At 35.1% G+C, this 16388-nt stretch overlaps 1 protein-coding gene across 2 annotated transcripts in view; it reads left to right on the top strand.

Moving 5' to 3' along the window:
- Nucleotides 1-16388, top strand: part of LOC136820425 (rho GTPase-activating protein 45-like) — a 46635-nt gene that overhangs the window by 21072 nt on the left and 9175 nt on the right. For both annotated transcript variants that reach the window (XM_067076607.1, XM_067076606.1), the window contains exons 3-19: nucleotides 1394-1628; nucleotides 3359-3422; nucleotides 4168-4384; nucleotides 4666-4742; nucleotides 5499-5565; nucleotides 5797-5861; nucleotides 6223-6330; nucleotides 6850-6999; nucleotides 8132-8410; nucleotides 8760-8902; nucleotides 10097-10235; nucleotides 10813-10933; nucleotides 11452-11579; nucleotides 12779-12838; nucleotides 14132-14263; nucleotides 15092-15142; nucleotides 16126-16218. In XM_067076607.1, coding sequence (XP_066932708.1) covers nucleotides 1394-1628; nucleotides 3359-3422; nucleotides 4168-4384; nucleotides 4666-4742; nucleotides 5499-5565; nucleotides 5797-5861; nucleotides 6223-6330; nucleotides 6850-6999; nucleotides 8132-8410; nucleotides 8760-8902; nucleotides 10097-10235; nucleotides 10813-10933; nucleotides 11452-11579; nucleotides 12779-12838; nucleotides 14132-14263; nucleotides 15092-15142; nucleotides 16126-16218 — 2129 coding nt within the window. The remainder of the gene's footprint in view (nucleotides 1-1393; nucleotides 1629-3358; nucleotides 3423-4167; nucleotides 4385-4665; nucleotides 4743-5498; nucleotides 5566-5796; nucleotides 5862-6222; nucleotides 6331-6849; nucleotides 7000-8131; nucleotides 8411-8759; nucleotides 8903-10096; nucleotides 10236-10812; nucleotides 10934-11451; nucleotides 11580-12778; nucleotides 12839-14131; nucleotides 14264-15091; nucleotides 15143-16125; nucleotides 16219-16388) is intronic.

The raw sequence follows: 16388 nt of genomic DNA, 5'->3' as shown, positions 1-16388 counted from the left end.
GTATATAAGTGCTATTAGCCAGGGGTCTAATATCAGGTCATTTTTCATGCCCTTTAAGCATCTGGTTATCTTACGCTGCCCCTCTGCAAATAACCAAAATATTGGTAAAAACAGCCGTTTTACTTTAATGGGATAAACTTTCGCGGGGATTAAATTTCGCGGTTTTTGCAGATTTGGGTGTCATCCGCGAAAATCCGCCAAATTAAATCCCAATGGAAATTTGGAAGGGCTTCATCTGCAAAATATTTCTAAACAAAACTCAAAATATTTCCTGGCATCAAAGAAGCGCTAATAATGTGTATTTCAAAACAATTAAAATGCATGGTTTGACAGTAGAAGTCACAAAATCGTGAAAATATTGCCACCCAATAGTGCCATCCGCTAAATTAAGTTGAATTTCGCGGATAGGCCAAACCGCGAAATTTAATCCCATTAAAGTAGTTGAAAAATACTGGAAAAAGTGCCCTTTTTGGCCATCAACGAACACTGCCTTACCTTTCTAAAATATGGCCTGATTATGAGACTTGGTGTCATTTTTTATCTGATAATTTGAAAGATTCTTCACAATTTTTATCAAAAAATGGAGATGGTGAAGACATGGGGTAGAGATTATATAAAACTCAGGAATTTGTTTAAGTATATTCTTTAGAAACAATTTTAAAGATTGTTTACATATTTCTAGTGTGCTTGAAAAAATTGAACCATGTTGTGTAGCAAGAAAAGAAAATGAATGTCTTGACTGAAAATTTTAAGCATGAAACTTTAATTTAGTTTTGATTATGTTTTCTAAGCATAAGATTTTTTCCATGGTCTATTTTTCTGCTCCTTAATTCAGCATTATTTTTTCTTCAAGTCAGAAAATTAGTTTTGTTTCTCTCACACGCAATTTCCAGAAACAAGGCTAACTTTTATTTGGCCTAAATAAAAGAAGAATTCAAAGCAATAATGTCCATGATATCTTTTGTGCTGCGATTCTGAATTTGATTCACTTCCTTTGGTGATTTTTGAGAATTTTTCAGATGCTCTGTGCTACAAAAACTATTTTTCAAAAATAAAAAGTTATCGAATTTGAGCCTTTTTAATGAATTCTTAATGAACACTGTACTGGGAATAAAACATCATCAGTGCCTCGTTTTTTTGGTCACCTGATCACCAGTCTTGTCTTGGAATTGATAAACAAGTCAATCCTCCTTATTTTATTGACTGTGTCTAACTAAGCTAAAGAGTGCTTGAATACAAAGGAAGGGCCTAGAAAGTCATTGGTCCAAACCTTTTAAGAAAAACTCTACTTTTGATCTACAGTAATGAAAATTCCACTTTAAATAGCTGATGGCTGAAATATTAATAGACAGTTTCATTTGATCTTTCAAGTTTAAAACTATCTTTCTTTCAGATGGAATCTACAATGAAAAAGGCTGTCATGATCTCGCTCACAACCGACTCAGCGAAGTGCTTGGCATGCTCAAAAAGATTCTCTCTAAATACCCACACCTCCACTCACAAGACATACTTGACGCTGCAAAGAACATCATACGCAAGATTCGTGATCATAATTATTCTATTGGTGAACAAGGCCCTGAAGAATATTATGCAGCTATTGATCAATTGGCCTTATCATTCAGCTCAAGGTATATATTTTCCAAATTGCTCTACTGAAAAAAGGGAGTATATTTTGTATACAAATATATCACAAAGATAAACTTATTTTTAACAAATTTAATTTCAAAAATTTAGTGATTCCTAAAATTTATGATATTATATCTTGCATCAGTCCTAAAAAGAATCATTCTAAATGTCCAAAAGAGTATATCAATTCTATATCATTGTCAATGAATAAGCTATGTGTCAATAATCATAACAAATTAACTAGGACCAATCCATAATAAAGTATGTAAACCATAATGATTAGGTGTTTTTTAAAGTTCTCTATGCCAAAACAAAATATGATACTATTGATTGATACCTTTCTTCTCATTATTTTGTAATTTTATCAAAATTAAAAGAGAGCTTTTATATTTTAAAATGTTCAAATATTTACTCCAATTTCATTTATAATTTTTTTCCTTTTTTTTCAAGATTTTTGTTCAAATTTAGGAGAAATTAAATTCTACTTTCTTTACTCAATTTAATGAGTTTTTAAAACCGGGGTTTTATTTTCCAAAAAAAAATTAATGACGATTCTCCACCTGAGTGTTTCATTAAGTTTTTGTTTACTTTAGAGCTTTATTTGATTTTGTAAACTGAATAATCGTTATTTGTTGTTGATACACTCTGTCATTAATATAGGCTTTTTAGTGTCTGTTGGTGGATTTGTTTTCAAGCCATGTTTCAGTAACACCAGCCATCTTTTTTTTAAATTGGACAAAACCTATGTATCTTTATCGGTGTCCCAGGGAAATAATTTTGATGAATTAAACAAGAGCTTTACTTTTTGATTTCTGCAAAAAGTTCTTACTACCTCTTATTCTTTAACATTTTAAGTCTAGGGATTGTAGCAACACTGAAAAGAACCAGCATACCATTTAACTTGTTTGGTGCTTTCAATGCATAATAAACGAACCACAAGAAAATTCTGAGCAAGCACCTTACTTATTATAAGATAAACTTGTTTCTGTAACCCGAGAAGGGATGAAATTGGAAAATAAATCAAAATTGTTTACTTTAGTAGGGACTTGTATTTATCTAAAGAATACGAGAAGAGCGCATACAAAAATGATTAAAAACTTGCCATTTGAGTGTATAGCATAAACTTCTACTGTGTGAAAAATTTGTTTTTAAGGAGTTTGTTTTGATTGTCGATACATACTGAAAGATATATTTTTGAAGTGCTTCAGTAAACAAATCAACATTTTGGTTGCAATAATATTGATGCGAGACTTCATAGTACTGCTAATGTCTAGTGTTTAAAATATCTTAATAAATAAAAGGGAGGATTCATTCAAATAATATGGTGAAGTTTTATTCATCCAAAAATCTTCAGAAGACGATTATTTATCAATAATTATTATGGTGACAGTGAAAGCTAATAATATCTATACACTAACACTCTCTAGGACTCAGAACTAGCAACATTAAAATTATTCATATAAAACTACTTCACTGAATTGAAACAAGAGATTTCACAGATTATTGTTAAATGTATTGATTGACACTGCATACATAACTATTTCATTTACAATGAATTTAAGGACCAAATTGCAATAAAAAATCAGAAAAGTTATAAATAACGTGAGATGTTATTTTCATTGTAATATAATGTTATGATTGATGTGAAATATTTTGGAAACAAAATGTCGGGCCCATCTTCAACATCAACTTCACCCTTGGACATGAGTCTTCATGAACTTTATGTTTTCAGTGTTTCAGAATTTGTTTTGGGGGACAAGGACTCACCCCACTCACCAAGTGCAGGCTTAGAACAGGTAATTACTTTGTTTTGTTTGGGGGGGGGGCTCAAGAAGGTGTCCCTTAAGAAGGGCTGGGGCTTACATAAACCCTTCCTTTTCTGATTATGATGTATCTTTCTGCATTTTTGTACTTTTGTTCTTTCAAGTGGAAAATTACCCAAATGTCTTTCCATTTTAAGGGATTTTTACTATATTTTACAATTGATAGACAATTAAAGGACTTAATATTTTCCAGGGTTAAAAAAAAGTGTCTTGGGAGAATGGCAATTAAATTAAAATTAAAACCAAGATTTAAGTTGATTATCGTGAGATAAACTTGATGCACTCATCAATCATATCAAATTTCAAGTATGCCATCAAAGAACATACAAAAATAATATACGGCTACTGGCTGTGCATCTCTTACGAGCTGTTTTTGAAAATAAGCGTTTGTCAGGTCAATTTACTAATTCAACACTTTTAAAAGAGCCTAATTTTCAAACATAATCTTTTTTCCCTAATATTCTGAACCAAGAAAAGGATTTCAGCGTAAGCAAGTTTAATAGGGAGTATGATGCTTTTCCTGCAAAAGAGACAGTTGATTTTAGATTTCTAAATCCTAACTGACTGAGGAGCACTTTGACTGTCCTTGATTCTGGGTCAAAACTGGGGATTATTATGATTGCTTTAGTTTGCCATCCTCAACTTGCCAATGACACCCTGTGGGAAGAAAATGGTGGCTTCAATCATGTTATATGTTAATGATTGTTCCCCCTTTTAGGAAGATGATGACCATTTTCATCATGATGAAGAATACGACCCCAAACAATATGATGAAGATTTTGATAAAAATGAAAGTGAAGACAGTTTAGACCATAATAACTCTTATGAAGTTCTACATCAGAATTTACAAAGACTTGGTAGTTCTCTGGATTATCGGTCAATATCTCATGATAATGAATTAACAACACCATCCTCGCCAACATTGAGTCCTAAAGGTATTTTTTGAGGTTATTTTAATAAGTGACAAAATCGAGGAGGTTGTTATTATGGATTTATGGTACAAGTCATTTTAAAAAAGCCCATTTTATAAAAACAATAATTATCGATTTCCGTTTGGTGCAAATGATGGAGCTGAAATCTCAATACAACCTCAGAGGAAATAACTCCATAGCAAGAATTATTCTAAGTTAGCCCTTTTAGGTACTGACTTTGTTTGGACTAGAAAAAAGCGCTTATCACGATGTTTTTCACTTATATTTGAGCAATTCTTCTTTAGATTTGAGTATTCAAAGAACAGATGAACTTGACAAAACTTTACGGAGCATTGAAGACAGTGTTGAGTTGACCCTAACAGTGAGTGATTTGTTCTTAAAACTGTAATAGCTTTTCTGTTTCAAAATTCTACACAATTTACCAAAAGTTCAAGAAAATATGCTAATTTCCCACCGTCTAAAGTTTAAAGGGTCTGCTGTACCAGTAGTTCACACGTTGCTGGAGAAGGAATGATTAGAGCAAAAACTTATCCAGGGGTAAAAAGCAGCCAACTTTGTGCAGAGGTCTTTGATGTTTTCAACAAGAATAACAAGGGAGGGATTAATGGTAGTAAACAGTGATCAAAGTTCTTCCGTCTCAGACGGATTTCCGTCTCACTGAAATTGTTGTCAAAGTTTTCCGTCTCAGTTAGAAATGATTATTTAGCAACAAATAGTGATTTTATTCTCTAGAATAATTCCATCAGAAAGATATCTCGTATTAAAACTGTGTTTCTGGCTGATTTTACATTTTGGTCATGTTTATTTTTAAACCTTTTTAGATAAATGTGTATTTTCGCTGTATGATCGGCATTTTAAGAACATTTTGAGTTGTTTTAATTAACAAATTTTAGAGCCTTTCTAGCCAATCTAGGGGGTAAAAAATCTGAAATTTTCTGGCCCTCGCCTCGGCCCCAACCATGATGGGGCCTGCGGGTGTCACTGTACACCAAAATATCTCTATTAAGAAATTTTCCGTCTCACAGAAAAAAACTGCTTTGACCACTGTAGTAAAACAACTGTAATTACTTAAAAGAGACTGAACTTGTTTTTACTTTATACTGTTTGTTTCTTTCAGAGAACCAAAGTATGGACAAAATATGCTAAAGATATTCTGAATTATTTGGAAAAACGCTCTCACTTTGGTAAAACTTTCTTTTTTTGACATTTTTATTAAACACCTTATAAATTCCCTAAACTAAGCAAAGGTGTCGTATAGTTTAATTATTGTGTGATACTGTCATATTCATTTTCTGAATTGACTGGGAACTTGGGTTACCCCTCCCCTTAACTATATTAGATTGCCAAGCACAGTGATCTGCAAATTAAGAGATTTTTAAACTAATATTTCTCAATTACTACTTTGTTTCTTACAGAGGCTGACTGCAGTAAACAAATTGCCAAACTTGCACAAACTACAAGGAGTAATATTGTTGAAGAGGTGAGTCTCAAAGATTTATCCATGATTTTTTTAGCATTTGAATTAAAGAGCAGTTTCAGTAATTACTGTAAATGCCTATCAAAAACAAATAAAAACTCATGATTGAAATAGCATATTTTTAAGAGAAATAATCCTCATTCACAACGTTGTTATATTGGGTACTTAATGAAATCAAATGAAATTGCACCGCTGACAAAATATAGAATTTCTTGGTCCGAATCAAACTGAATAGCAAGGGTATATTGTTTGGCTAGTATTTTCAAATTTTGATAGATAAATATATTAAACTTTGCAACAACTTTGCATTTCACAACAAACCTTCAAAATTTAACAGTTCATTTTTCTTTTTTTTTTTCTTCAGAGTTTTCTGCCTTTCCAATCAATCTTTGTCACTGCCTTAGACAATGATATCCAATTTTCAAATAATTTTGGAAAGAATTGTGAAAACCCACTGAAAGGAATCATAGATGTAAGAATTATTATTTTTTTTTTTTGCTTTCTCACGCAAATGATATTTCTATGGAAGCTTTAGCGTTAACATTCAGATAACTCAGTCTTTCCAAACAGTGAGGCACAAATTTCAGATTCCCAGTTGAGCAAACTAATTCTTAGTCCTAGTTTAGACAGCCCAATTTTTGCCCTGCCTATTCGAATTGTGAATTAAAGTGGGCAGAAAGTTGGCTGTATAAAATCATGCATTTCCCTCTTTTGTCGTTCATACAATGGTTTCTTCCAATATTTTTCGAGCAAGAATTTTAACTGCAACCTAACTTTCTGCCCACTATTTGCCTATTATAACAATTAGAATAGCAGGGCAGAAAGCCAGTTGTCTAATTCAGAGCTTATAGAAAAAATATGTTTACACCGCATTTTTAGGCTAATGTAGACATACTTAAGGCAACTGTTCCCTAGATTAGAAAACAAAATAGACTAGGAAAGCATTATATTCTGGTATAACCCAACTTTATTTATCTATAAAAAATTCTAGAAATTAGCACAGCGACAACGTGATCACGATGCAAAAAGGTCCAAACTGAAAGGAAAGTGGAAGAACGAACTGAAACGGGTGGCGGAGAGTCGCGAGAATTTGAGGAACGCCAAAGCGCAATACATGAGAAAACAGAAAGAACTAGAAAAGGTTTGAATTATTTCTTGTTGTTGCATTAATAGTAGGCTTCTTAAGGCTAAGTATACAAGCAAATATTGGTCATTTTGAAGAAGATCTTTCAAGAAATCTTCCAAATCCCTCATTTTGACGTCAAATATCACAGTCAAAGGACCCTTTGACGTCTTCGACCTTGATTATCTCATGTAACATTGAAATCAAGTTTACAGACTTTTAAAATCTTCTATATTGTATTTGAGAGTGTGCGACTGGTATAAGTTTTAAGTTAAACTGGTATTAAATTTTTATTCTGTAGGTGTGAGGGGCCAGCTTTTTGACGGAGGTAACCACTTCCCGCCTTCAATTTAGCGCAAGGTCTACCCTGTGTGTACCCTGGGCTGAAATCACATCAAAAAATAAACTTGCTTTTCCAAAAAAATTGCCGATTCTGGAAATTTTTAGCCTTTTCTCAACTTCAGTTGAGCTAGAATCTGAGAATGTCTGTCTGTCTGTCAGTGTGTGTGTGTGTGTGTCTGTCACCAAAACTTTGGGGCAGGCTGGAGACTTCAAAAATGGTCCGATTGGGCTGAAATTTTGCACACTTGATCCTTGGGCAAATCCCCGGGGTGTTTTTTTCATTTTTCCAAAATTTTGATTTTTGGGGCCTGGGGACGAGTTTTTCCCCAAAACGAGGCTTAAACTTTGGGGCAGGCTGGAGACTTCAAAAATGGTCCGATTTGGCTGAAATTTTGCACACTTGATCCTTGGGCAAATCCCTGGGGGTGTTTTTTTCATTTTTTCAAAATTTTGATTTTTGGAGCCTGGGGACGAGTTTTTCGCCAAAACGAGGCTAAAATTTTGGGGCAGGCTGGAGACTTCAAAAATGGTCTGATTGGGCTGAAATTTTGCACACTTGATCCTTGGGCAAATCCCTGGGGGTGTTTTTTTCATTTTTTCAAAGTTTTAATTTTTGAGACCTGGGGACGAGTTTTTCATCAAAATGAGGCTAAAACCCAAAATGCTATAATTGTCTTAAGCCATTAAGTTTACAATTGGGCCTACGAATGATTTCAAAGATACTGAAGTTGAGCCAGTGCGGTTAGCACGTTCGACAGTTTTTAAAGACGTTAGAAAAGTGGTTCTAAATGAAAGATATCCATTTTAGTTTAACAAGCTACAACAAGAAGGAAAAGATGAAAAAGGCTTTTCAATCGGCAAGAAGAAAGGTCAAGAAGACTTCATTAAAAGTGCAGACGATTCTGAACACTATTATAAACAATGCGTGAACGAGTCCAACCGCCGCCAACAAGAACTTGAACGCATGAAATCGGAGAGTCTGATAGAGCTCAGGCAACTAGTCTATCAATGTGACATGACTATGAAACAAGTGACTATAGCGTACTTTCAAATGATGCACCAACTGCTAAATCCTCTACCAGTCCAGGTAAGATTCAGAGATGATGGTCTATTAGTACCTTTAGCTATTATATTATTATTATATTATTATAGGCTTTTCAATAACGGTACAGCCTGTGTCCAGAAAATTGGAAAGGGGGAATAGGGGAGAATTGTTTTAAAAAGCCATGTAGAGAAAAAATTATTATTTACGCTGATTTACGGAAAATTTATTTTTTACTTCTTTTGTCACACAAATAGTTAACATCTCAAGTCAAATTTCAAACGACCAGAATTGAAAACAAGATGGTATCCGTGTATATTGGAAGCTCGGTCCAGTTAAATAGTTAGAGATCATTGCTTTAATCTCACCATATCATTTCTCCTTATTTTTTCAGTACAAAACGCTAGCGGAAAGTTGCAAGAATTACGAAGAAGGCCAACAATTTGCTGACTTTGTCAAACTGCAACAATCGACTTCTAACCAAGCTATGTGTCCTACGTATCAATTTGAACCATACCGCGGCGAGGGAGTGACCAAGTAAGTATTGTTGCAGTGGAGTCTCTTTAAATCCAATACACACGGGGAACACAAATTTGTTTCAGTTAAGGAAATTCCGATTATGGATTATGGTTTATAATGCATTGTTAACTGAAGGGACCGTAAAACTTGTTCGAGTTATAGAGGTTTGAGTTAGAGAGTCTCCACTGTCCTGTAAATCATAGTGTTATTATTATTAAGGCCGGTCTCCACTTTCGCGCGAAATGGGCGACAGTTTTTTTCTAAACCTTTTTTGCCCGAAGAAAAGATTACGTCATAAAAAGGTTTCGCGCAAACAAAAAAAAAGTTGAAGAAAGTTCTACTTTTTTCATCCGTTACGTCAATTTCGACCAATGGAAATGCTGCATTATTCAACCGACCAATGACCTTACAAAAACGTCAAAAAGTTTTCGCTCATGTCGCGCTAAAGTCGAGACCGGCCTTAAAAGTTCTTCCGTCTCAGAGATTTCCATCTCACGGAGGTACAAAAAGAGGCTTTTCCAAACTCCACGAAATTCATCAATATGAAGAATCTTGCCTGATTTGGCTGTTTAAAGTCCTTTCTAGTCTGAGCAGGTCTGAGACAAAAAAATTTGCTTTGGCCAGTGAAATCAGACGTCGCAAAACTCATGGCTAAAATAAATTATTTTGAAACCTCTGTTATTGTAGAAATTAAAACCGAGGTCCTATTGAATCTTCATGTCTTCTATTAACGAGTTTATGTTGGTGCGTTTTTTCTGCGACAGAGAAAGATTAGCTTTTGATTTGTCTTTGACCTAGTTGTTGATTGACTGAGGACGATGGCAAATCAATACTTTTGCCGTCCTCGTTTAGCGACCCAGAACTGCGTATTATTCGCTTTCGTCACATAAACTCGTTATTTTAAAAACGTTTGGACAGTGGGCAGGGAAAGGACGAGGACTGACAATTGGATTAAAACTTTCTGCCTACCGTAAGTTGGTCTAATATCGACATTCCTCGTCTAATTCCGACACCCTTCTTTAGAGACAGGAATAATATGAAAGTTTAAATCACTGACAAATTATTCCTCTCTGACCACTAAGCAAAGAAAAATAGTTTTGACCTTTCTTTCAATTTCAGCAGATAAAAAGGGTGTCGGGATTAGACGAGGGATGTCGACATTAAAACAAATTACGGTATTTGTTAATTGTAATTTTTCTTACTTCTTTCCAGCAACTCTTTGCGACACCAAACAGACGGCAATGTTTTGGCAATATCCAGTGATGATTTCCATAGCAACCGAAGAATGAGCATCAACTCTGAAAGCGAAAAACCAAAACAGGCATGGGCAGGATCTCTACCTAGGAATAAGGTAAAGCTATTTTCAAATGTTTCAATGGTGTTGATATTGGTTTCACAAACAGTAATGCTTACACCTTGAAATGATTATAAGATTCACTCTCTAAAAGTCAAATCAAAGGATGAAAGTGTTTTTATGATATTATTTCATAAAAAACGCACAAACTTATTTAAAAGATGAGACGAAATCGGCCACGAGTCCTTCGAACCCCGGCAAAAATGTCTACCCCTTACCTCATATAAAACAACGCTTCAAGTATATAGACTAGCCGTCAACCGGCGTCGCATCTGGTGATTGAAATGTTGCTTACGCACGAAAAAGACTTTTGTATAATAAAGGGTTAAAAAGACTTATTTTTGGAAACGCTAGGAATCACTTCTTTTGTTAAGTTCCTCTTTTTGGGTTTTTCGGAAAACTTCATTCCCTTTTGTAATCTTACTATACTAAATAGATTTATGAGAAATTCATTTCACGCTATAGCCCAGCGTTATATAGATTTTTATTATTTTATTATGATACCGGCGTTTAACCGGCGTTTGCGACGACGGGGACCGTCTAGTGGCTTTTAACTTTAACTGTTTTACTACAGGGCTCAGCAACGGACGATACAGATAGTCAAAGTAGCCGATCTTTACCGAACTCACGAGAAGCAAGTCCTACCAGTGCGCGAAAGCTTACCGAAACATACTCCGACGACGAAAGTCATACCCGTAAGTTTTCCCTTCGTCCAAATGATCTCAATCGATAAATTGAAATCGATTTCCGAATTAAATCCATGACGTAATCAGAAAGTATCGTGATGATATGTGAAGTTTGATTATATTTATATATTGGAAGTTTATTGTGGCTTGGATCACGAGATCAACGTTTGGTGGCTACGTTCCGAGAGATTCTTCTCCCATCATCGGGCAATGTGCAGGATGTTTTCTCCACTATTTGTACTAAGACAAACTTATTTAGATTGATTTTATTTGATCAAGGTTGCAGGCGTTTAAGGTAATTGGGGCTGAGGATGTTTAGGCTCTTTGAGGGAGGTGGTGCGCGTCTTAATAGTTCTTACCTCTCAGACAGATTTCCGTTTCAGTGGAAATATATAAAGCGGTTTTCCGTCACAAAATTCTGCATATTTTGCCAAAATTTCAAGAATATAATGCTAATTTGCTGTATAATCACCATTTTCCATCTCAGACGAAAAAATTTACTTTGAACTCATTATCTTCTTTCATAGGAGGTGGTCAAAAAAATCAGAAACGTTCAACGGCAGCGAAATCACATAAATTCAAGAAACTGCGGACAGCTTCTAAGTGTAAAGAGTGCGAAAGTTTAGTCTACTTCAATGGATTCGAATGCGAAAAGGTATGTAAATCAGAACTTCAATCTTTTCAAGGCAAGAAAAACTGAAAACTTGTATAAGTAGCTTTATCTTCCATCCGAGATTGGTCTTTTCGGGACTTATTTGCTCGCAAATTTTAATAGCGAGATTATGTATTGGCACTTTTGAGGACGGTGGATTGACTGAAGTGATTTGAAATAACCCGCAGTTTTAACCCGCAAAATCGAGGAAGGTAAAAGTGTTGATTTACCGTCGTCCTCTGTGTTTTACAACCGAGTTTATGTATGTGTGTTTTCTGCGACGGAGACGGTAAGGTTCTATTTTTTTAGATCCTGACCAACTGAGGACGACGGTAAATCAGCAATTTTACCGTCCTCGATTTTGCAGGGCAGAACTGTGGGTTATTCCAAATCGCTTCAGTCACTTAACCGTCCTCAAAAGCGCAAATACATAGACTTGAAACAATCTAGACAAAGCAGAAGCTAACCGTCTCAGTCGCAAAAAAAACACACATAAACTTGCTAACTACTCGATTTGAATGTTAACTTGATCTCTTGGATCAGTTTTAAATGGTACAAGAAATATACCTTTTCTGTTTTTAAAGAACACAACGAATACATTATATCTTTGACTTTTTTTCATCATAGCTCCTATACGTAAAAAGAAAAAATATTTTATGTTTTCAAAGCTAATTCGAATTCAGAAATAACATTATGGTGCATAACATTTTTCTTGTCCATTTTTGGTAGTAAAATGGAATTCTTATACCGCAGTAGAACATTTTTGCCCTATGTTTTTCTTTGACAGTTGAAAAAATCCTCTCTAAATTTTCTGATACCTTAGAATTCTGTTGTTGCGATTGTGAATATTTTAATTTTTAACTTTTATGGATTTATTGCGAATATTTTACTTCTTCGTGTCTTAGCAGTCTTAGATGAGATGTCTTTAAAAAATTACGATTTGTAACCAATGTCCACATAAAAATTTTAAGCCTGGAAACGCTGCATTTAAAACATTCGATTTCTTAATTTTTTGGGTTTTCGAAATCTTGATCTGTAAAAGAGGAAAACTTTTCGTCGGGGAAAACTTCGTTACTTTTGGGAATCTTTGATGTTTGCCAGAAAGGTTTTTCGCTGGAGAAAACGATTTCGTCACTTTTCTCCAACTATTTCTCTCCTTTTAAGGTAGATTTTTGAAGTATAAATTTTGTGTTTTATTTCAGTGTGGTATAATTTGCCACAAAAAGTGTCTCGAAAAACTGGCCATCCAATGCGGAAACAAGGTAACATTTTAATTTTTAAGAACTCAAAAACTTATCGAAGAGTGCATAGGCTACGTCATATCTTCCTTCGTTTCGAGCGTTAAACTCCTGTACTCTCCTACTAGTAAGGCCTAAAGGTCTGGAGCTGTCCATTGTGTAGACTAACAGTGCATAAAATTAAAGAGTTTTTATCATTTGTACAACATTCTCTATAAATGATTGCATAATTTTGTGCCACCTGCCTCAGTTAAACTCTTCTGGTTCTTGTCGGACTATACAGCTATTAATTCCCAAAGTTTATTTTACTGACCTAAAACAGATTGTTAGAGTGTATCCTTATGATAAAAAGAAACTCCAATCAACTGCAATCAAAATATTTTGAGTGTTTGGGCTTGAGAAGCTGCTTCAATGATTTGTATAGCTCAGTAGACTGGATTCGTTTATAATGCGTGTAATATATCTGAATTAGTAATCTAGCTTGCTATACTAATAGCTTAGAATTTTGTAGATTTCATTAAAAGAGCTCTCGTCGAGTTCCACCCTATCTATCCCATGGGGTACCGAGGCAGATTTATCTAAAGGTCAAAATGCATATATTCAAATTATCACCAATGATATATGTTTTCAATGTAAAATAGAAAAATAAAAATTTACAATGCAGTGGGTGCATCCACGGCAGAATTAGATTATTCGAGTGTATCCTTTCAATAAAAAAACTCAGATCAATGATTTCTCTTGATCGGAATTGAGGAGCTACCTACAGGGTTTACATAAAGGTTTTTGAATGTTTTGCTATGTTATGTAATTTCCACCATTACGGAAGCAAACGTTCGATTTCTGTAAGGATTGTCTCTACACATGCACCTGCTGCGATCGCACTTTTGGGCTTCAATCCTTTTTGCTTTTAACTGTTACATCGGATCGCGCCAATGGAGTTGCTTCATTTTTCTTTTGACCAATAGCGTGGAAGCTTTGCTCGAAAAAGTGCGATTGAAGCGCGTGCAAGTGGAGACCGGCCTTAAGGATTACCTCTACATATTCGAACGTGTGCTTTCATAATGGCGGGAATTACGTAACTTGACTAAACATGAAAACCTCCATAGCTCACGTCATATTTAAATTTTTCGTGTGTATCATTATAGCATCCTATTCATGATATTCATGATGTAATGCTTTCTACGGAAATATCCCGGTTTTAGCCAGTAGTGGCAAATTCAAACTAGAAAAAAGTTGTATAAAATTTGTCACTACTGGCAAAAACCGGGGTCTTTCAGTAGAAAACATTACGTCATGAATATCATTATTTCTTTTCAGCGATTACCAAGGAAGATGACCACCTTCGGTGTGGATTTTCACCAACATTTAGAAGCCACTAAGAGAAAAGATATCCCCTACATCATGGAGAAATGTATAGATACGTTAGACGAGATCGGTCTAGGGGCTAAGGTAAGGAATCTGTAGCCTCTTTAATAGTGATTTTATGTATTTCAGATAAATCGAGGGGGACGGTATAAAGCAAAGTTGACATGGGGTCGAAATCGCCGTCCACTTTGCTCGACGACGGTAAAAACGCCAAAATACCGTCGTCTGTTTAGGTGAGCAAAGGCGATATAGAGCCGTACATCAACTATCGATTTTGTTTTGTATTGATTTCACTTACCGTCGCCCTCGATATCCTCCGATACATAAACTCGCTAATACCCGAGTGGACGCTGATTACTTCGAACAAGGAATATATATCTCTTTAACACGTTCACTGTCGAGCCCTTTCAGAGGCTCCTATGGCGTCAGATTTGCTTCGAATGCCTTCCAATTATATACCAGCTGACGCAGAATTTACGTAGATTCCAAAAAAAACGGTGAATGGTATTCAACTTCGCTTTGCCTCGAGTAAATAGATCACAATATCTTATGAAAGGCCACACAATCAGATGCAATACACGCTTTTTTCTATAAAAATAACTTCTATAAGAATATCAGGGTGAGATTTCAGAGTTAGAACAATAGGCATGCTCACCCTCAACCAAAGTGCACTATTCTTATAAAAAGCGTGTATAACCTTCTTCTTGTGTGAAATCAAGTGCGTATTACTTATGGGTAATGAATCAACGGATCCTGCACTAATGTACTTCCCAGTTTTCTCAAAGGTAACGAATCGAGTGGGGTTCTTCTTCTTCTTATAATGGAGCTATTTCAATTTTTTACCGAGCTAGAGCGTTATGAAATCCTCGTAATTAATGATACAACATAATAGAATAATTTCTTTTTATATAGGGATTGTATCGAGTTTCAGGTGTCAAATCCAAGGTTGAAAAACTTTGTCAGGTATGGTTTAATTTCTTCTTTGACTCTGTTTTAAAGTGACAATGAAATCATTGAATTACTACACTGATTGGGCTGTTCCATTAAATTTCCATACAGGGGGTGGACGAACATTTTTAAGGCAAAAAAAGATTGATTCTTAGAAATGTGCGAATACCCCCTGGAAAATGGCAAAATTTGCAAAAGAAGCCTTGGAAAAATTCTTTTCATACCTGAAAAGTAAGGGTGGAAGAACTAAAATGAGTCTTTTATCCTGTATGGATATAAAATGGTGTTGATGGTTTTTATTTTGTCTTGCTTATATTGTCTAAGAAATAGTAAGATGGGACACTTATATAGAAGTGAGACTTTAACTTCGTTCTTTAAGAAAATTTCTTAAAGTTTATTTCACCCATACATACCACAGAAATCATATCATAAAACACTAGATAGATCTACTCTTTCTTTCTCATGAAGCTACGGCAAGTGAAGCAAAATTGTGCCGAAGTCAATTAAAGATGGTGCATGATTTTGCTTCAGTTAGAGACGGAGAAGCTCTATTCATGATATGCACCACTGGAGAGTCTTCTGAGAACTTTAAGAATTTTCCACCCAATACGTCACTTAAAAAATAGAAAAAGTGACGTATTGGGTGGAAAAAAACAGTAAAGTTGTATAATTTTGTGAAGTCGTTGCAGTGGTGCATATCATGAATATAGTGTTTTATATAATATTCATGATATGCACCATTGCAATGTCTTCTAACATTACATCATCATGGACCCAACAACCCTTGGTTGCAAGTGACTTATTGTCACGTACTTAACTCGTCACTTACAACCAATCAGCTGATGGGTCGATGGTGTGATGTCAAAGACATTGCAGTGATGCATATCATGAATTTCAGAGTACCGTCCCTTTTTTTAATTTTTGAGATGAACGAATATTGTTCAATGTTTAAGTCGGGTACAAAAAATAATTCGAATTTTATTTTTCACTTTTTACAGCAATTTGAAACGGGAGGTCACTTGATCGATTTAACCTCAACGCACCAACAACCACAGCTTATCGCATCCGTACTCAAACTCTATCTCAGACAGGTATGATGATGAAGACCATGTTCGTACGTAGCGATTTCGTTTCGCTCCGAAAGGAAATGAAGCCATTCCATTGGTTGGAAGTGACGTAGAATTTGAATGTAACCAATAAAACGGCTTCTTTTCGTTTCGGAGCGGAGCGGAACGGAATCGATACGTGCGAACATGGTCGA

Source organism: Clytia hemisphaerica, unplaced genomic scaffold, assembly GCF_902728285.1.
Source record: "Clytia hemisphaerica strain Z4C2 unplaced genomic scaffold, Clytia hemisphaerica genome assembly, whole genome shotgun sequence".
Lineage (NCBI taxonomy): Eukaryota > Metazoa > Cnidaria > Hydrozoa > Leptothecata > Clytiidae > Clytia > Clytia hemisphaerica.
Note: the sequence above shows the minus strand (reverse complement) of the source record. Positions and strands in the feature narration are given on the sequence as shown.